Source organism: Eschrichtius robustus, chromosome X (assembly GCF_028021215.1).
Source record: "Eschrichtius robustus isolate mEscRob2 chromosome X, mEscRob2.pri, whole genome shotgun sequence".
Lineage (NCBI taxonomy): Eukaryota > Metazoa > Chordata > Mammalia > Artiodactyla > Eschrichtiidae > Eschrichtius > Eschrichtius robustus.
In genome coordinates, this window is record NC_090845.1 from 135662989 (window position 1) to 135683497 (window position 20509).

Consider the following 20509-nt stretch of genomic DNA (forward strand, 5'->3'; position numbering starts at 1 on the left):
TTGTATGGTAGGGTTCATGTGTTGTTCTGTAATCAGTCAGGGTTCAGTGGAGGGAACAGAGTTTGCTCTAGGTGTTTCAAGCAGAAAGGGATTTAATTTAGGGAAGAAGGTGCTTATAAAATCAATGGAAGTGCTGGAGCATTGGGAGTCTGTGGGCGCTGAAAGCAACAGCAACTCACTCCAGGCAAAATAATACTGCTATCCTATCCCTCCTACAAAACTAAAAAGCACTCCCTAAAACAGGACACCAAAAGGCCCATCCGTCACTGTAGCCATCTCTAGTTCAGACACCACCTCACTTCAATATCCTAAAACCTAAAGAAAAACATAAAGCTAACCTCTATCAGCCTTTATTTGACATACATAAAATCTGGAGAGAAGGAATATGGGAAAAGTTTATATGTTCACCACACACACACACACACACACACACACACACAGACGCGCACACACAGCTACTACAATTCTCCTTTCTATAACTGACCTTGAGATCATAATTGCATTGGTCTTTATAACTTCCTTCTTCACTACCGTCCCTGTCCTCCTTTTGCTCTCCAGCCTCAGCTGGTCAGAATTCTTTACCTGGTAAGTCAACCAAACCTTTATTCCCACTGAGCCTGAATCCTTAGTGGTCCTGCCTGGACGTGACAGTAGTAGGAGATGCCCCAGAGGGTCCCTTGGATTTAAGACATAGTCCTTCCCAATCCCATGGTATAACAGTGACCCTGTTCCAACTTGGTAATCAATGTCAACCATCCAAGCCTGCTCAGTAGACCTGTGGTTCAGTGGCATAAAGAACCCTAAATGGCCAGATGGCAATATCAACTTGCAGTATGATGGAACCAGCGTTTGGGTCCTGGTTGAAGCATTCCTACCTTGGAAACCAACAGAGCTCCAAGCTGCTCCACCCTGGGAGTAGATGATTAGGTGTGATGGTGAGAGGAGTCCTTCCCACTTCTCGATTCGTGGGCCCGTGGATTCTGGCTAAGGAGAAACAGCACCACATAGTGGCCACCAGCTCACCTCCCCCTTTCAGTGTCTTTTCACCCAACTAGTGTAGGAAGTGAGCCTTCACTAGACTGACCAGCACCGATCCTCTCAGGCCAGGGGCTTCAGGGCAATCCCTCAGTGTCAGCACGTAGCACACGTCTTGTGTCTTATAGTGATTGCCTTGGTCGGAAGCACTGTTATGTGAAATATTGTGAAAGTGAATGCAGGACAGTAAGTCTACGGGTGGCCATGCCAGCAGAAAGGTAGCTCATGATAAGTACATATGCAAGTGAGGACAAATTGCGGCCCCTTCCCTATAGATGTGGTCTGATTTCATCAGTCGCCACAAGGTGGTGGGCTTGTCCCCCAGGGAAGGCTACCTTACTGGGCACTCGGTGTGGGTCTCTGCTGTGGACAGGCAGAGTACTTAGCAGTGGCAGTGACAGTGGCCGTGACCCCATCAACTGATGGCAGCTCCCGGGAGGGCAGCCTCACCCCTGCTGATTCCTTTAACCTCCGTAAACAATCTCCCCGTTAGATTCTCCTCCGTTCAACCCATAGAGCCTCCCATTTGCTTCCTCCGGAGACCCTGACCAACAGACCTATGAGGTTACACGTGGGAGTCAAGAGAAAGAGTGTCACCCACAGCAGGGGCCACAGAGGTTGATCAAAAGGAAAATACGGTGGCAGTAGAGGGCATGATTTCCTTCAAAACTCCAGGAATCCACGGTCTGTTTCTCCTTTTAGGACTTGCCAAAACTCCGTGTAACATTGCAGTGCGTCGAGTGGCCGGTACCTGCCGCAGAGACTTTCCTTGCCTGGGGTTCCACTAAAAACACGTCACCTTACAGATTACTTGCTGAAGCACTGGTGGCACAATTTCATGTCGTATATGTTGCCTACAGAATCTGAAGAGCCCCACCAAATGCCGTGCCCCTTTCTGAGTGGTAGGTGGTATGAAGTGCAGCAACTTACTGAATATCCAGTATGGTCCAGACCATCTCAAAACATCACTAAGGGTCAGTCTCTTGAGTTTTCATGGGCTTTGTCTCCCACACTCTGGCATACAGGTGTCCTAACGAAGCATCTCTGCTACCTCTCGTCCACCAGGTGCAGTAAGCATGATGTCTTCGGTGTAATGGCCCAGCATGATGTTCACCATGATTGTCGAAACAATCAAGTTCCATTCATCCGAGATGATGACAGAGAGTCAGAGGATGGCTTGTTTGCACTCCAGCCTGGGGAGACTAGATAATTTGAATAGCAAGTGGTTTTTTAGAACCTGGATTCCCTTTGTGGCTTACCCATTTCTCATTTATTTAAAATAGGTTTAGGAAAAACAAATACCGTATGCTAACACATATATATGGAATCTAAAAAACAAATGGTTATGAAGAACCTAGGGGCAGGACAGGAATAAAGATGCAGACGTAGAGAATGGACTTGAGGACAAGCGGAGGGGGAAGGGTAAGCTGGGACGAAGTGAGTGGCATGGACTTATATACACTCCCAAATGTAAAACAGATAGCTAGTGGGAAGCAGCTGCATAGCACAGGGAGATCAGCTCAGTGCTTTTGTGACCACCTAGAAGGGTGGGATAGGGAGGGTGGGAGGGAGACACAAGAGGGAGGAGATATGGGGATATATGTATATGTATAGCTGATTCACTTTGTTATAAAGCAGAAACTAACACACCATCGTAAAGCAATTATACTCCAATAAAGATGTTTAAAAAAATAAAATAAAATAGGTTTAGTTTGAAATAGATAACTAACAAGGACCTACTGTATAGCACAGGGAACTATATTCAATATCTTGTATTAACCTATAATGGAAAAGAATCTGAAAAATTATATATATATATATATATATATATATATATATATATATATATATATATATATAAAACTGAATCACTGTGCTGTACATCTGAAACTAACACGATATTGTAAATCAACTATACTTCAATAAAATAAATGAATAAATAACATTTTTTAAAAAACAAAAAAGAGGAAGGCTCCCCAACCAAAAAAAAAAAAAAGGTTTAGTTTGGCAGTTCTTTAAGTACTGTAAATCTTGTAACTAGGAGGATTTATGAAAATAAATGTCCACTATTAAGGAAGAGTTTCTATTTTAATTATGTTATGTGGGGCAAAGTGGCCATGCAGCTAACTTATTCTCTGTGAAAAGAGAGAAAATTTGAAAAGAAAATTCTTCTCCAATTTCTGGATGAGGGACAAACATGAGGAGATAGCTATACATGTGTGTGAAAGGCCAATAATGTAAAATTCACAAGTAAAATCTGCAAACAAAAAGAATTATACACCATGACCAGGTGGGGTTTATCCCAGAGATGCAAGGCTCATTCAGTATATGAAAATCAATCAGTGATATCCACCATATTGACAAGCAAAAGAGGAAAAGTCACATGATTATATCAACTGATGCAGAACAAACATTTGCCAAACCCAATATCAATTCATGACCAAAACTCTCATAAAACTAGGAATAGGGGGGAATTTCCTCAACTTGTTAAAGAACATCTATGGAAGACATACGACTAACATCATATGACTAACTTCATACTTAAATGGTGAAAAACTGGGCAATTTCCCCTATGGTTGGGAACAAGGTAAGGCTATGTGCTCTCACTACTCTTATTTAACGTAGTGTTGGAAGTTCTAGCCAGTGCAATAAGGAAAAAAAAGAAAAAGAAAGAAAGAAACAAAAGGCACACAGATTGGGAAGAAGAATTAAAAGTGTCTTCATTTGCAGGTGATATAATTGTCTTCATAGAAAATCCAAAGGGATCTACATGAAAAACTCCCATAACTAATAAGTGAGCTTTACAGGGTTGCAGGATACAAGATCAACACATAAATCTCTGTACACAATTTCAAGGCTCATCATATAACTACAGTGATCAAGATTGTGTGATATTGGTAGAGGAATAAACACATAGATAAATGGAACGGAGTAGAGAACCCAGAAATAGACCCACATAAATTTACCCAACTGGTTTTTGACAAAGGTATAAAAGCATCCACATGGGGTATGCCACCCCCAGAAAGGGGCCCACCAAGCATTGTACTTCTTTCTTCGTGACAGTGGGTTCAAGGTACAGCAACTTGTTTTTCTCTTTGGAGGGACAATGCCAATATGCTTCAGTCCACTGGTGCCCAGAAACTTCATGAAAGTTTTGGGCCCCTGAATTTTTATGGGGCTTATCTTTCGCTCTGTGGTGAAATATTTGCTACTGCCCATGCACTAGGTCCAGTCAGCGTGACGTCATTAATGTGGCAGACCAGTATGATGATTTGGGGGACAATGAGATGATCAAGTCAACGCCCAGGGACTTCATTATGGTAATGTGCCAGATAATTGAAGGGACAGTGACCGGGGCTTTCTTTTGACCCTTTTTCCATAGTTGTGCTCAGTCCTTTAGTCAGGAAGCCTCTGTGGGAATTCATCCAGCTGCCAATTATGCGATCAGGAACTAGGGAAAGAGCCACAGGGGGTCCACAGGGAGAGAGCCGCAGCCTAAAGACTCCATTTCCGACCAGTGGACCACAGTTGAGAGTTGGAGGAAGGTTTAAAGTACACAGCTGTGCTATGTGTACCTGGCCTCACCTTTGCTTGAGGGCTGAGTCTGTGAATTGACTGGGTCCGGGAATTAGATGAGGGGCCGTGATTTTCCATCGTGGTGATTCAAGGCAGGCTGCCGTTCGCCAGACCTAGAGTTTTTGTTGTTGGTGGTCTACTACAGGTGGCCTATTAACAGGATTCCATGATTCAGCACCCTGAAGATCCTTGGGGATAAAACATTCTCGTTCCAGCTGCCAGCTCTGCTGCCTATTTTGATACCCATCCCGTTTCCATGAGATTTAGTGCCACCACTTAGACTCTGCTGCTCTAGGATCCCATCCTTCCCACTGAGAGTGCAAGCCTGTTTCCGTGGCAACACCTCCTACCTCCTTTGGCAACGCAACTTGAAGGTTCATATGTAGGGTACTTACTGTATATAGCAGTGGACAAAATAGACCAGACTTTCCTGGCTTCATAAGGCTAACATTCTGGTGAAGAGACAGACAAGAAACAAGGCCCACTGAAGGCAGAAGGAAGAGCAGGTGCAAAAGCCTGAAGAGGACGGTGTCTGCCTGTGGAGGAGTCTTCACAGCCAGAGGCAGTGTGGCCGGACGGGCGTGAGTCCGACCGTGAGTGGAAGCAGGTGGACTCAGAAGGAGAAGTGGTGGCAGACGCTGACAGCCGTCATCAGCACCTTGGCTTTTACTCTTAGTGAGATGGTTTATTAGTTTGCTCACGTTGCTGTAACAAATTACTCCAAACTGGGTGGCTTTACTTTTTTAAAAATTTATTTATTTTTTATAATTAATTTTTCTTGGAGTGTAGTTGATTTACAATGTTGTGTTAGTTTCTGCTGTACAGCAAAGTGACTCAGTTATACATATACATCTATCCACTCTTTTTTAGGTTCTTTTCCCATATAGGTCATTACAGAGTATTGAGTAGAGTTCCCTGTGCTATACAGTAGCTTCTTATTAGTTATCTATTTTATATATGGTAGTGTGTATATGTTAATCCCAGTCTCCCAATTTATCCCTCCCCTCTTCCCCCCTCTTAACTATGTTTGTTTTCTACATCTGTGACTCTATTTCTCTTTTGTAAATAGGTTCATTTGTACTGAGCAGCTTTAAACCACAGGCATTTATTCTCTCACAGATCTAGAGGCTGAAAGTCTAAAATCACTGCAGTCTCTGCCGCCATCTTTACATGGTCTTATCCTCTTCTGTGTCCTTCTTCTCTTCTAAGGATACTTGTCGTTGGATTTGGGGCCCACGTGAGTCATCCAGGATGACCTCATCTGTAGATCCTTAACTTCAGTACCTCTACAAAGACCCTTTTTTCAAGTAAGTTCGTTTTCATAGGGTCCAGGGGTTAGGTGTGAAGTGGGGAGCCAGTCTTCATCTCACTATAGATGGGAAGCCATTGAAGGGCTTTGAGCAGAGGAGGGACATGGCCTGACACAATTTAATGGCTGTTTCCAGGGGCTGTGTTGAGAAGACAATATAGTTGGAAAAAACAGAAGCAGGGGGGAAGTGCAGGAGGCGAGTGGGAAAATGTAGGAGAGCCATGGTGATGGCATGGACTCCAGTGTCAGTATTGAGGGTGGTGAAAAACTACCAGATTCTGGATCTTTTGAAAGCAAAGCCGAGAGGATTTGCTAACAGATCAGATGAGGAGTGTTGGAGAACCATTAGTGAGTACCTGAAATTTAGCCAAATATATACCAACGGAGCATTATAAAATTATGGGGAGTGTAATTAACTGCTCGTGGATTGGTTGATATTGAGGACTTTGGCTATGTAGAAAAAATCAAAAAAAAAATCAAGTTAGAGCATTATTATTATTACTACAAGAGGGAAGAGGGCTTAGAACCTGGAGCCGCTACTTGCTTGGCCGTTCAGTACCGCAGCCACGAGCCCGCTTTGTCGAGCAGTTCACATGGAGCCCCGTCGTGGAGCTGAAATCGAGCTGTGCTGTAACCGTAAAGCGCACACCGTAAAGACTTGGTACAGAAAAAAACACAAAAAGAGCGTAAAATATGCCATTCACAGTGCTGTGTATTGCTTATATGTTGAAATGATAATATTGTGGATCGCTGCGTTAAATAAAGTTTGTTATTAAAATCGATTTAACTTTTAACGTTGTACTTTTTTTTCCAAGTGGCTGCTGGAGAATTTAAAAGTCCACAAGTGGCTCGCACTCCTGTTTCTATCGCCAGTGCCGCTCTAGCTGGATGGGAATTACAAGCGGAAAAGGACGTGCAAGCTCTATGTGCCTTCACATGTGACTTCATTTTGCCATCGGGACTGATCCGACAGCCACCTTCAATGGTCGGCGAGGAAGCAAGGAGCGCTCAGGCGGGTGCCCAAGTGCTCCCGTCCGGGTAAAACCTCAGCGAAGGAGAGTGAATCGCGGCCGGGCCACGCCCACAGGCTACGAGCCGCCCCGGCGAGCTGCGCAGGCGCTCCTAGACCTGGCCGCCGAAGGCGGGGAGAGGCCCAAGGCGCACGCGCGGACGCGCCAGCGCCCCGGGCCGCGTCCGCCAATGAGAGTGTGCAGCCGTCCCGCGCGCGCTTGGGGCTCTGCCCCGCGAGCCCGGCCCCGCCTCGCCCCGCCCCTCTGCACGACACGCACGGGGCGGCGCACAGGTGGGCGGGTCCTAGCGGCGCGGCCTGACGGCGGCGGGAGTCCGCGATAGCTTCTTCGGCGCTGGCCCACGCGGCTGGCACGCTCAGCGGGGCAACATGGCGGACGCGGAAGGTACGGGTGGTTCTCTCGCGGGTGGCTGGGCGGGTTGCCGCGGGCCGGGGCCAGGTCCTCCGGCTGGAGGAGCCGGGGGTGGGGGGACAACGTCGAGGCCCGAGCTTTCCGTTAGCTCCAGCTGCCGGGCCTCCTGCCGACCTTGTCGCTTGGCCTTGGCTCCACGGGTGAGGGCGAGAGAGCGAGAGGCCCCCGCGGTGACGTGACGCCACCAGCCCGGGCCTCCCGCTGGCGGTACAGTCCCCTCAGGGCCCGGGCCGCCGCCGCCAGCTCGGACGCCGCGGTCGGCGCCGCGCGATGAGGGGAAGCAAAGGGGCCGAGGGGCTCGGGCGTGCGCGGAGCGCTAAGTCGAAAAAAAGTTCTAGGGGCCACCAGCCCTCGGGGACCGTCGGGCGGTCGCTTACGGGCCCGCGGCCAGAGCGCCGTGGGCGTTTCAGCCCCGCGCGGCCACGTGGTGAGCCGGGATGGAGGGCGACACGTGCGGCTGCTGTCGGGAGCCTGCCGTGCAGCCCGCGCACTGGGCCTGACCCGCGGCGGCTTCCCCTGTGATCCTAGACAAGCATCCGTTTTCTACCTGCCCTTGTTTTAAACTTCATTGTCTCTATTTTCGGGGAAAACTCCTAATTCTTGTGTGTGTGTTTTTTTTAAGTACTTATTTTACCGAAGAAACATAAGAAGAAAAAGGAGCGGAAATCCTTAGCAGAAGAAGATGTAGCAGTGAGTACGAATATGTTGTACTTTGCTTTGACTGAAAAGGAAGGTTTCGTAGATGACAGATTACAGAAAAGACCTGTTTTTAAAGGCTTTGGAGGAATGAGCTGTAATTGAGTGGTCGTTGTGTAGAAAGTACACAACGCCCGCCAACCTAGGTCTTTGCTGTCAGGCACACCCTGCTAAATGTTGCTGGCCACACCAGCTGCTCTCCTTGAAATTCTCTCTTATCAGACCCACTATCCCTCTTTCTCTTAAAATTGCTGTGCCCGTCTTGGTGGCACTTCACTTATGCTTCTCAGTTCTTTGTTCATCTCTTTTTCCTTTGGAGGTCCCAGGGAAAAGGCGTAGACTGCCTTGTTTTTTATTTCAAAGGCATAGACTTCTGTGGTAGTAGTGGAACTGTTCAAAGTCAGGTGGGAAGTCTAACAGGCTGTGTTTCTGTCCTGTGGAAGGAAATACAACACGCTGAAGAATTTCTCATCAAACCTGAATCCAAAGTGGCTCAGTTGGACACATCTCAGTGGCCCCTGTTGCTAAAGGTATGTGTTTCGCATCAGGTCAACGCTTGGCTTTTACACTGTTTTTGAGTGTTAAACAGTTGATTGAGAGTGCACCCTGGACTTAGGAAATGCTAGATGAGGCCGCCTAAAACACTGTTCCTCAAGGTGTCTGAGATGAAGAACCAGGGTTTGTTCGGGTTTTTTTCCCCTTCATTTCCAATGTACCCAACACTTGTAGAATACAGGTAAATTTCACAACAGTGTCACACTGCTCTCATGTTTTATAAACAGTTAGTTCTCAATTTCTGTGCTTAGCCTCACCTTACAGACCTGTACTGGTTTGTGGAGTAGAACATGCTTGAGAGCATAAGGCCAGTGCCTGGCATGTTAACTTGCTCTCTAGAAGTTACTGACTATCGTGTTGGGTTTTAACTAGGGTACTTCGCTAATGAGTTGAATTACAAGTTTCACAAATGACATAATGGGCACCAGCTACGAGATTAGGAGGTAAATTTATTGAAAGACTTCTTGACAAACTGTTTGAATAAATCACTGAATATGAGGTAAAAGAGTGAGATTTGCATATAGAATTCAATACAGTTGAGTTGCTGCTTGGCCAGATGTGTCTGCCATTTAGACAGCATATGGTTCTCTATTTTTACCTGCTGGTAAACCAGGTTGGCAATGTCCCTGCTGTCATGGAACTTAAAATCTAGGGGTGGGAGATGCAGTTTAAAAAATCATTGCTGCTTGTGGAAAGTACCGAGATGAAGCTAATGGGCTTCCATTGACGGGAGCTCTTTCAGGCTGGTGGTGGAGCCCTGGAAAGGAGAGTGAGAAGGGGCGGACGTGAGGAAAGCGGGATAGGAGCGCCTGGGGCAGGCGCGAGCTGGTCAGGGGTGGGGAGCCGTGTCGCCAGTGCTCCTCCATTTGGGTACCTTTGGTCCCTGAGAAGATCAAAGCTAGGCCATATTTTCCTCACAAGCCTGCACAGTGAAGCCCAGTTCGTTCTGTAGTACCCCAAGAGGTCTTTCTGGAGGAGGGAGCAAATTTGTCTTATTCTTACTCATCTAGGTAATTTTTCCAGCATGTGGGGAGGCTTAGCAGTCTGTCACAGCACATAATGGAAATACAGGAGCAAAAGATCTAAAACAAGAACCTGAAGCGTCACCATATTCATGGTACATGGTGGTCCTGACTCTTGTTTTCCACATGTTAATGATTTACTGTTTGTTTTGTGTTGTATCATTGCTTTCTAGAATTTTGATAAGCTAAATGTAAGGACAACACATTATACACCTCTTCCTTGTGGTTCAAATCCTCTGAAGAGGGAGATTGGGGACTATATCAGGTAAGTGTGTTGGGAACAGCACTGTTCAAACTTCTGTTCTTTTCAAAATGACCCTTTCACATCAGTTACTCACGGAGGTAGTGGTGGCATTGCCCTAAATATGAGATCCTGTACCCATGGTAAACTCTTTTTACTCTTCAGATTTAGTTTTCATTAGAGGACCAGAGCCGATGACACAGTAATTTCTTTCCCATTCTAGGACAGGTTTCATTAATCTTGACAAGCCTTCCAACCCCTCTTCCCATGAGGTGGTAGCCTGGATCCGGCGAATACTCCGGGTAGAGAAGACAGGACACAGTGGTACCCTGGATCCCAAGGTGACTGGTTGTTTAATAGTGTGCATTGAACGGGCCACTCGCTTGGTGAAGTCCCAGCAGAGCGCAGGTACGTGGGAGAGGGAGGGAAGACGGGGCCACTTTGAGATTGGAAGGCTTTCTGTGTTTCCTTTCCCTTCTACGTTTTGGCTTTCGGAAATGATTTCTTCATTAGTAAAATCATAAAACAAAAACAAAACAGAAGCAAGGGATATTCTTGGTGTGTATGTGCCTTCTGTCCTCAGCCAGACCCTGGTGGGGCTGCCTTGTTTGGAGTTCTAGGTGCTTTTTTTTTTTTTTTTTTTTTAAACATCTTTATTGAAGTATAATTGCCTTACAATGGTGTGTTAGCTTCTGCTTTATAACAAAGTGAATCAGTTATACATATACAATATGTTCCCATTTCTCTTCCCTCTTGAATCACCCTCCCCATCCCACCCCTCTAGGTGGTCACAAAGCACCGAGCTGATCTCCCTGTGCTATGCGGCTGCTTCCCACTAGTTATCTATTTTACATTTGGTAGTGTATATATGTCCATGACACTCTCTTACCCTGTCACATCTCACCCCACCCCCTCCCCATATCCTCAAGTCCATTCTCTAGTAGGTCTGTGTCTTTATTCCCGTCTTGCCACTAGGTTCTTCATGGCCTTTTTTTTTTTTTTCCTTAGATTCCGTATATATGTGTTAGCATACTGTATTTGTTTTTCTCTTTCTGACTTACTTCACTCTGTATGACAGACTCTAACTCCATCCACCTCATTACAAATACCTCCATTTCATTTCTTTTTATGGCTGAGTAATATTCCATTGTATATATGTGCCACATCTTCTTTATCCATTCATCCGATGATGGACACTTAGGTTGCTTCCATGTCCTGGCTATTGTAAATAGAGCTGCAATGAACATTTTGGTACATGACTCTTTTTGAGTTATGGTTTTCTCAGGGTATATGCCCAGTAGTGGGATTGCTGGGTCGTATGGTAGTTCTATTTGTAGTTTTTTCAGGAACCTCCATACTGTTCTCCATAGTGGCTGTATCAATTTACATTCCCACCAACAGTGCAAGAGTGTTCCCTTTCCTCCACACCCTCTCCAGCATTTATTGTTTCTAGATTTTTTGATGATGGCCATTCTGACCGGTGTGAGATGATGTCTCATTGTAGTTTTGATTTGCATTTCTCTAATGATTAATGATGTTGAGCATTCTTTCATGTGTCTGTAGGCCATCTGTATATCTTCTTTGGAGAAATGTCTATTTAGGTCTTCTGCCCATTTTTGGATTGGGTTGTTGGTTTTTTTGTTATTGAGCTGCATGAGCTGCTTGTAAATCTTGGAGATTAATCCTTTGTCAGTTGCTTCATTTGCAAATATTTTCTCTCATTCTGATGGTTGTCTTTTGGTCTTGTTTATGGTTTCCTTTGCTGTGCAAAAGCTTTTAAGTTTCATTAGGTCCCATTTGTTTATTTGTGTTCTTATTTCCATTTCTCTGGGAGCTGGGTCAAAAAGAATCTTGCTGTGATGTATGTCATAGAGTGTTCTGCCTATGTTTTCCTCTAAGAGTTTGATAGTGTCTGGCCTTACACTTAGGTCTTTAATCCATTTTGAGTTTATTTTTGTGCATGGTGTCAGGGAGTGTTCTAATTTCATACTTTTACATGTACCTGTCCAATTTTCCCAGCACCACTTATTGAAGAGGCTGTCTTTTCTCCACTGTATATGCTTGCCTCCTTTATCAAAGATAAGGTGACCATATGTGTGTGGGTTTATCTCTGGGCTTTCTATCCTGTTCCATTGATCTATATTTCTGTTTTTGTGCCAGTACCAAACTGTCTTGATTACTGAAGCTTTGTAATATAGTCTGAAGTCAGGAAGCCTGATTCCGCCAGCTCCATTTTTCGTTCTCAAGATTGCTTTGGCTATTCGGGGTCTTTTGTGTTTCCATACAAATTGTGAAAATTTTTGTTCTAGTTCTGTGAAAAATGCCATTGGTAGTTTGATAGGGATTGCATTGAATCTGTAGATTGCTTTGGGTTCTAGGTGCTTCTTATGCACACGTTGAGCCCAGCTCCAGGCCTGTCACTCCACGCTCCTCTAACCTCCCTGCTGCTTCTGCCTAAAGTGCCTCTCCTTCATTGGCATTGGGGAGAGTTCTACTTGACCTTCTAAGGTGATCTCCAGGCAGGCTCTCCACGGGTGCTCCGGCTGTCCCTGTCAGCACGTTGAAAGTTGAGCTCTCGATGAGATAGCGTCTTCATTCCTTTCTCACATCTGCACCATGAAATCTGTCTTAATGCAAATTTTACAGAAACAGGAGGTCAAATTGCCTGCTTTTTCTGGCTGTACGAAATGGGAGTGATATAAGCATATAGAAAATACAGAAAACTCAGTGGCCACACCTGACTACTCTTTTGTCATTTTACAGGCAAAGAGTATGTGGGAATTGTCCGGCTGCACAATGCTATCGAAGGGGGGACTCAGCTTTCTAGGGTAAGTGTGTAATCGTAGGGGAGGCACCTGTTAGCAACTGGGGTCTCTGAGGCCCTCGCCCTTCTCAGTGGGCTGCCGTGGCCGACCTGCTCACGTCCCTTCTGACAAGAGGCTTCTGTTCAGCACTGAGCTGTCCCTGTGTAGTTGAAGAAAGAAGCAAAAATCGAAAGGCCCTTTTAGATCCTAAATGATTGAAAGAGACCTTTTGTGTTTCAGGTGTGCCCTTAAACTCCTCAAATCTGCCCTTTGATCTTATTTGAGAGTCCGTGCAGTGAATCTTTGTTTTCGTTTGTGCTTATTCTCAGGCCCTAGAGACCTTGACGGGTGCCTTATTCCAGCGACCCCCGCTCATCGCTGCAGTAAAGAGGCAACTCCGAGTGCGGACCATCTACGAGAGCAAGATGATTGAGTATGATCCTGAAAGGAGATTAGGTGGGTCCTTAGGCCTGTGAGGCACTGAGCCGACATAGAGCACATGTACGTAGAAATGAATGCTTGAGAATTAGTCTCTTAAAAGTAGATGCCTTTAGTATGTGGTGTAGTCGTGGCCTGTGTCTGTTGTCTCTAGTTTTGCTGGTGCAGATAGAGAATAACTCTGGGTTTCTCAACCAGTGATGTGTTTACTTGCGAAAATAAGTACTACTTTTGCGTGTGTCTTAGGAATCTTCTGGGTGAGTTGTGAGGCCGGCACTTACATTCGGACGCTGTGTGTACACCTTGGTTTGTTACTGGGAGTTGGTGGTCAGATGCAGGAACTCCGGCGGGTTCGTTCCGGAGTCATGAGTGAAAAGGTACGTCATCGCGGGGCTAAGAGTTTTAGAGCCGGCTGGTACTTAGGTCTTCCAGCCCTTGGTGGAACTCCACCTGCTTCACATCCAAGAAAAGGCAGTTTCCAAAGTGTTGAGTTCAGTTCAGGGCAGCTTCCCTGTTCTGTTAATTAAACTTTGGGACATTGAAACACAGGCTGGCCGGGGCGGGTGACTGGATGGAAAGCATTACGCTATTCCTTTACCTCCTAGCCTACAGATATGCCTGCTTAGATTTAATAGACCAACAGGTAAAGAGTTGACTCCTAAGAGACCAAAGTCTAATAAGCTTGGACTAGTAGACGGGACTAAATTCATTCTGTGTTTGGAAGTGTGAGGTCCATTTGCCTGTTGGGGATACAGTGGCACTCGAGTAATTTTCGTATGTGGCTACCTTCCAGGACCACATGGTGACGATGCACGACGTGCTGGACGCCCAGTGGCTGTACGACAACCACAAGGATGAGAGTTACCTGCGGCGAGTTGTTTACCCTTTGGAAAAGCTGTTGACATCTCATAAACGGCTGGTCATGAAAGACAGTGCAGTAAGTTCTGCTTGGACAAAATGTGACCTCGAGAGATGAGATGTGGTCCGTGTCCTGAACACTTCATTCTATTTAAAGAGATGAAATAGGGCTTTGTGAACTTGTAACTATTATTTTCCTTTGGTTTATTTTCTGGTTTCGTAGATTGGACACTGGATTCATTTATTTGTTGTTTGTTAATGGAAGCATTTATGATTAACTTTTTATTAAATCAAAAACATAAAGTAGAAGTTTAATGCTAGGACTAATTTCATTTCGAAATAAGGCAAATACTTTAAGAGTAAGTAACTTGGTTCAAGAAATAGACTCTCAGTGGTACATAAACTTTGCCCTCTTGTAAACTGGTAGTTCTGCATGTGCCTAAGACACCTTGGTTTATTTAAATTATTGCTAGAAAAGGTTGTTTTGATGGGGATAAAAGGTTGAGACTAGAGTTTCAGAGATACGATAAGTTCTCCATTAAAAGCTTTGTTTTTGTTTAAATAAATCCTAGTTTGAGGCCATAAAACCTAAACGTCACAGAGATTATCAAGCTTTTTTTCTTAGTATACTTACTAAATAACCTTAGAGAGAGTAATCTTAATGATGAAAGGAAATCTGCAATTATTTGTGTTGCTTTGGGTTTCCTCTTTAGTAGTTATTTAAGGTTGAGTAGTCCAGAATTGTAAATAGCCATATTTTTAATGGTATTATGGTCAGAGAATGCGGCATTCTATAAGTTAAGATGCTTTGTGGCCTAGTGCATGATCAATTATTGTTAAACAGGTAGCAATAAAATTTTTTTCTGACTTTTAAAGATGTAAATTTTTGTATATATTTAATAATTTGAGTTTGCTCATTCATATTCGGATCTTAAATTATATAGATGTTTGATGACTGTATAGATGTTATAGTTTGTAATAAAAGACAGAAAAACTAATGAGGCATACCAAAACATGCCTCTATAGCGACTGAAAAAACTTAATCACATGAAACAGAACAACATAAATGTGATCCCCCATTGTGCTGGGGTCAAACTGGTCGCTTCTGGGTGAATTTCAAGGGAGGGTGGAATATGGTGAGTGAGGACAAGGTGGCACAAGGCGGGTTGGACGCATGGCGTGCTGTTGAACTGGGGAGAGTTGGCATTGGCAGTCTTGCTTGTGAGTTAACTTTGGGAACCTGTTATTACCCAGTTTTCCCAATAAATCTGATACACCTCCCAGCTCTGTCAGGGGTTTTTCCCTTAATGATTAGAGGAATAGAGAAGAGCAATTGAAGAAAACTGAGGCTGGGTTTTGGTTTAACGTGAAAGCAGCTCTAAGTGCCGTGGGCAGGAGTAGCTATTTACGGCCCCCGCTAACATTTCTGAGTCGACATGCATGAAGCACCCGGCCTGTGGTGGGCGCTTGCCGTGGCCCTGAGTCCCTTCATAAGCTAGGTTGCGGCCGGTGGCTGTGGCTGTCGTTCGTCCTCTGTCACGGGTGGGGGTGGGGGTGGGGTGGGGTGGAGGGCGGTGGCTGCCTGGGGCCGGCCGCTCACCAGGGACGCCATCCCTGCAGGTGAACGCCATCTGCTACGGGGCGAAGATCATGCTCCCGGGCGTCCTCCGATACGAGGACGGCATTGAAGTCAATCAGGAAATTGTGGTCATCACCACCAAAGGGGAAGCCATCTGCATGGGTAAGAGGTGAAGGTGCCCTCGTCCCTCCTGCGCCATCACAGCCAGGCTCACTAAGAGGGGTTCCCCAAGGCCTGGCCCCTTGGGTTGATCTGATCACCGTGTTACTTGGGGTCTGTCGGGGTGGTCACAGCAAGGGGCCATGTCAGACGGGCATAGGCAGCAAGGAGGTAAGTGGGGTTTCCTCTTGTCCCACTGGCTGCTGTTAGGAGCTGTGTCTCAGCGGTTTGGCTCTCCAGTGAAAAGAGAGGAAATCATCAGTGAAGGGGGTGGCGAATGGCTGTGGTAATTAAAGAGCCTTCAGTCCACTCCTTGTCTGCTTGCAGCACTACCTTGTGAAAGTTTAGCTGCTGTTGGATTGTCCCTGTGTGTGGCCTGAGCTCCAGGCACGACACACGTGTCTTTGGGGTTCCTTATTGAGGTCTCCCTTCCCCTCTGGCTGCTTGCTCACAGCTGAAAAGGAATCCTGATGACATGCTTTATTTCTTGTGCAAATTACACAGGTTAAACAAATAGCTCTGATTTACTTATTAAGAGGTCCCTTCTGAGGACCTAGGAAGCATTGATTTTTATGAGTGTGATTTGTGTCAGTATTTTTTGAACTCGGTAAGTAACGTGATTTCACAGGCTTTCTTCCCCTAATGGTGGATTTTCTCCATATGCAACCCTCAGCAAGGGAAACCTCAAGGCAGGAGAGCTTAGAGTTTTAAATAGGTTTTTAAAAGTTGTATAAAACAGTGGCATTCGGGCTCATTGGTTATCAAGTCTTTCCCCTTCAAATCATTCTTTTATCTCTTTCCAACGCCTGCAGCTGTTGCATTAATGACCACGGCAGTGATCTCCACCTGTGACCATGGTATCGTAGCCAAGATCAAGAGAGTGATCATGGAGAGAGACACTTACCCTCGGAAGTGGGGTTTAGGTCCAAAAGTAAGTGGGACTGGGCGTGTGCCCTGCTGCCTTATTCTGTTTTGCCTTGTTGAATACTCACTCGGGCAGCTCCCAGCGTGTGTCCACTGCCACGTCCTTGCCTTGTGCTGGGCTTTGCGGAGTCAATGGTAAGTAGAAACGGGCCTGTCTCAGACCTTAGAGATTTCAGTCTAAGGGGGACAGTAGATGGGCAACGCTCAAATTGCACAGTGGCGTGGTGAGGGCCTTATGAAGGGGTGTGGAGAGGTGCCTAACACCTCAAGAGTCCATGGTGAAGGCTTTGGCCTGGCCGGGGAGTCGGGGTGAGGGATCTTGAGCCACGCCAGTGTGAGGTACGTAGCGTTAGATGTTGAGGTGAAGGGGGGAGGGAAGAGTCCAGGGCCGCTGGAATAGCATGTGCAAAGGCCCTGTGGTCAAAGTGACACTGCAGAGGCTCCCACTGGTACAAAAAGGTTTGCAACCTTTGATAAGTCCCATGTTTGCTCCTATTAGAGGGGGGGTGAGTTTGGAGCGCTCTGCTGAGAACACCCAAGGGGGGCACCTTATTTGCTGTGTGTGTGTGGTCGTGGCACCTGCTTTATGTGTTGACACTGTTCTAACGTTGAAACCCTGACGGTCCATCAGGCAAGTCAGAAGAGGCTGATGATCAAGCAGGGCCTTTTGGACAAGCACGGCAAGCCCACGGACAGCACGCCTGCCGCCTGGACACAGGAGTATGTGGACTACAGGTAAGGGCAACCGCAGGGGAGGAGGGGAGGTGGGGAGCCCAGGCGTGGGAAAGGGGTGGATTTAGTTTGGGGGAAACGTGTGGGACCGAGGGGACTGGCCTTGGGGCGTGTGGAGTAGCGGCGGGCGCTGTGCCCTGCCTGCCCAGCCGGTTAGGCGTTGGGCAGCGCGACAGACAGTTAACGCTTCCTAGTCTGGCTCGTGGCACTCCAGCGGGAGTCAGTCTGCGACAGCAAGTGGTGAGTTGTTCTGTCCAGCGTCAGGATGTTGATGGTGGCCTTAGACTTGCCAGATCTGCTGGGAACGACTCTCACCTTTCGCTCCTCTTTCAGCGATTCTGCCAGGAAAGACGTCAAAGCGCCCCAGGTAGTTGCCGAAGCAGTCAAAGCCCCAAAGGTGAGTGGCGTGCTCTGAGGGCTTCGCCGTGTGCCGTCCAGCCACACGTGCTGGCTCAGCGGGGTGGGCCTTCCTGCCCCCTTTGGGCTCTGCACGCTCCACTTCATGTTCCCTGTCGTGTCTGCTGGCCTCAGCTGAGGCCACGACCCCGGAACAGAGTTGGGTCAAGGGGTGGCACACGTGTGTTGAAATAGAGGCTGTGACGCTCGGGGCCGGACAAGCCCCTCCGGACGGCACCGGCTCAGTGTTGCGACCGTCTGCGGGAAGCACGCTCTGGCTGCTCGGCTCAGGGGCTGGGGGCTGCTGGTGTTAGACTGCAGGGTGGCTTGTCTGTGCCTCGGGTGGCACTGAGTGCCCTGCTTGGGGCCCGCGGGCGGGAATTCCACGCTTGCCTGTCTTCTCTGAGGACTCGTGGGAGCGCCCCTGGAGGGCATGCGGTCCTGCCTTTGGCTTCAGTGAGGATGTGGCCTTTCCTGCCCGGCCCTGTGTTGCTGCCCTGGCGCTCCTGCTGTGCCCCTGGCTTCCTGGTCTTTGAACCCTTGGTAAACAAGGCCCTGCTGGGGTCTTTGAAAACTTCCTGTTGGATCCAATCAGCATCTTCTCTGCTGGCTCCTCCCCTTTTGACTTACTGAAACTTTCTCATCCGCATTTGCCCAAGATCTTAACATTTGATCAATTGTCTCCACCTTAGCGGAAGCGAGAGAGTGAAAGTGATGAAACCTCTCCAGTGGCTCCCCAGTTGGTCAAGAAGGAAAAGAAGAAGAAGAAAGACAAGAAGGCCAGAGCTGCTCTGGAGAGTGCGGACGAGCCGGGAGATGGGGTGTGTCCAGACAAGTGCAGGGCCCGCGGCTCGCTTTGTCCTTGAAGGGGAAGGAGTCACCCACGGGCGCCGGCCTGGTTACTCGGGGAGCTGCCCTGTGGGAAGGACGGGGACGGGCCCAGCCTTTTATAGTAACGGCTCAGAGTTAGGGTCGTGTTGATGGTGGGTGGGGAGGGTGCATAGCTGGGGGATCTGAATGCTGGGGCATCCGTGGAAAACGCGGGATTGTGTTACGTGCAAAATTTACGTATTGCAGGATATCCTTACGGATCCTGAAAAGGCTTAGTTGGCTGTGTGGAACTTCCCTGATTTCCTTTGGGGAGAGTGGTGGTGCTTAACAGACGCTTGCTTTCTCTTTCCCCCAGGACAGTGACACCACGAAAAAGAAGAAGAAGAAGAAGAAAATAAAAGTGGAAATCTTTTCTGAGTAGTGGACGCCACTTGAAGCACTGTGTCCAGGTGGGAGGAGGAATTAAAGCCTTATTGAGAAAACATAACTACGTTTGTTCTTGAGGGAATGAACCTGAGATCCCAGAAAGGGCGGAGAGTCCGGCGCATTGGAGCAGCTGCTGCGACCTTGCTGACGTCCCCTGGCGCGGTCATCCCACCTTGTCCTGTTTTAAGGACACCAGTGAAGGGGGCGGGTTCGGCGCCACCTGCTTCTCTGCCCAAGAGAGTTGGAGTGTCTCCCCTTCAGACCCAGCACTGCCCAGTGAGCGTCTGCAGCTGTTTCCTGGGGGCCGTTTTAACATCATGGGCCTCTCCTAGTTTGCTTCCCCCTTCCCTCATCAAAAAAGTTTATAAAAATTAAAAGTCTGCTCAGCAAAATGGTATAGGGCAAGTAAAAAAAATATAACTGAACCATGTTTTTAATTGAGGGGTAATCTTTTTAACAGTGTCCTGTGAGGACTCCAGTGTCGGTCGCCTCTGTCACCCGTATTTCCCTTCTAGATGGAGGCCTGGCCAGGGGCTCTGTCGTTCCATCTTGTGAGTTGTTTCCAGTCACTTCTTCACTGCTTGTGTATATAGGCACCACTTCAGGCACCTAAATCCCTCTGGCTGTTTGTGAGAGAATCCCCAAAAAACATGTCTCCATTCTTTGTTTTAATCAATTAGTTTCATTGCTGGGAGAAGGTTGTAATTTTTACTTATTAAAGTTTACTTATGAAATTTTTAAAGTATTCCTGTTGGATTTTCTAATTGTTGATCTCAAACTAGGAGGACAGAAAATATATTTTGATTAAAAATGTAGGGACCTTTATGTCCTAGTTGAAATTTGATGCTTTTCCTTTGTTTGGTTACTTATCTTTCTCTGGTTCTGTGTCTTACAACATTTCCCTTTGGGCCTGTCATCTGGCATGAGATCAGATACTCTGGAATCTTCATCAAGACACTGATGAGATAAGAGGGGACTCATCACAAATTAAGTGATTTCCAAACTACTTGAGAGGAGAAAGGTTCTCAGTATTACTTGGTGGGTGTGCAGGGCAGGAGGTGCCAGTGCCCGTGTCTGTTGACATCCCTTAAGTATCTGCAGACACATCTGGGCGCAAACTCGACGAGGGGAGCCACTGAAGCTTTTGCTCGTGCTGGAGGCCGGGCGAGTGACAGGAGAGGGCGCAGTGGTGGAGAAGGCCTTGGTGAGAGGTCCAGAGCGGCTTGTGGGGAAGTGCCGCACTGCTGGCCTGTCACGGCCTCTGCTGCCTGGGACCCTGAGCGCAAGTTGCACACCTGGGCCCTAGATGTGCCAGGATGTATGCCTCCGGGAAGTTCAGTGTGTGTCCGCGGTGGGTTCCCATCTGGGGTGAGATGCTCTGGGGTGCTTGTCTACATGGGCGCTAGCTTCAGGAGACCTGCGGTGTGACTTTTGAGGGCACAGCCGCATCTTAGTTCTTTGGGGCTAATGTGACTCTCAGCTGTGT

At 47.2% G+C, this 20509-nt stretch overlaps 1 protein-coding gene and 2 non-coding genes across 3 annotated transcripts; all 3 read left to right on the top strand.

The window, feature by feature from the left end:
- Positions 1–7233: 7233 nt before the first annotated feature.
- On the top strand, positions 7234–19765 carry DKC1 (dyskerin pseudouridine synthase 1). Its single transcript, XM_068533347.1, has 15 exons — positions 7234–7335; positions 7985–8052; positions 8502–8588; positions 9809–9900; positions 10100–10284; positions 12640–12704; positions 13010–13136; positions 13365–13495; positions 13912–14055; positions 15597–15717; positions 16527–16645; positions 17270–17373; positions 17704–17767; positions 18459–18587; positions 18953–19765. Exons 1-15 carry the CDS (start codon positions 7320–7322, stop codon positions 19016–19018), a joined length of 1518 nt encoding a protein of 505 aa, XP_068389448.1. The 5' UTR covers positions 7234–7319; the 3' UTR covers positions 19019–19765.
- Positions 13595–13732, top strand: LOC137757520 (small nucleolar RNA SNORA36 family). Its single transcript, XR_011072364.1, has one exon. It is a non-coding gene; the product is annotated as a small nucleolar RNA SNORA36 family (small nucleolar RNA).
- Positions 17541–17669, top strand: LOC137757523 (small nucleolar RNA SNORA56). The gene has a single exon (XR_011072367.1). It is a non-coding gene; the product is annotated as a small nucleolar RNA SNORA56 (small nucleolar RNA).
- Positions 19766–20509: the final 744 nt, after the last annotated feature.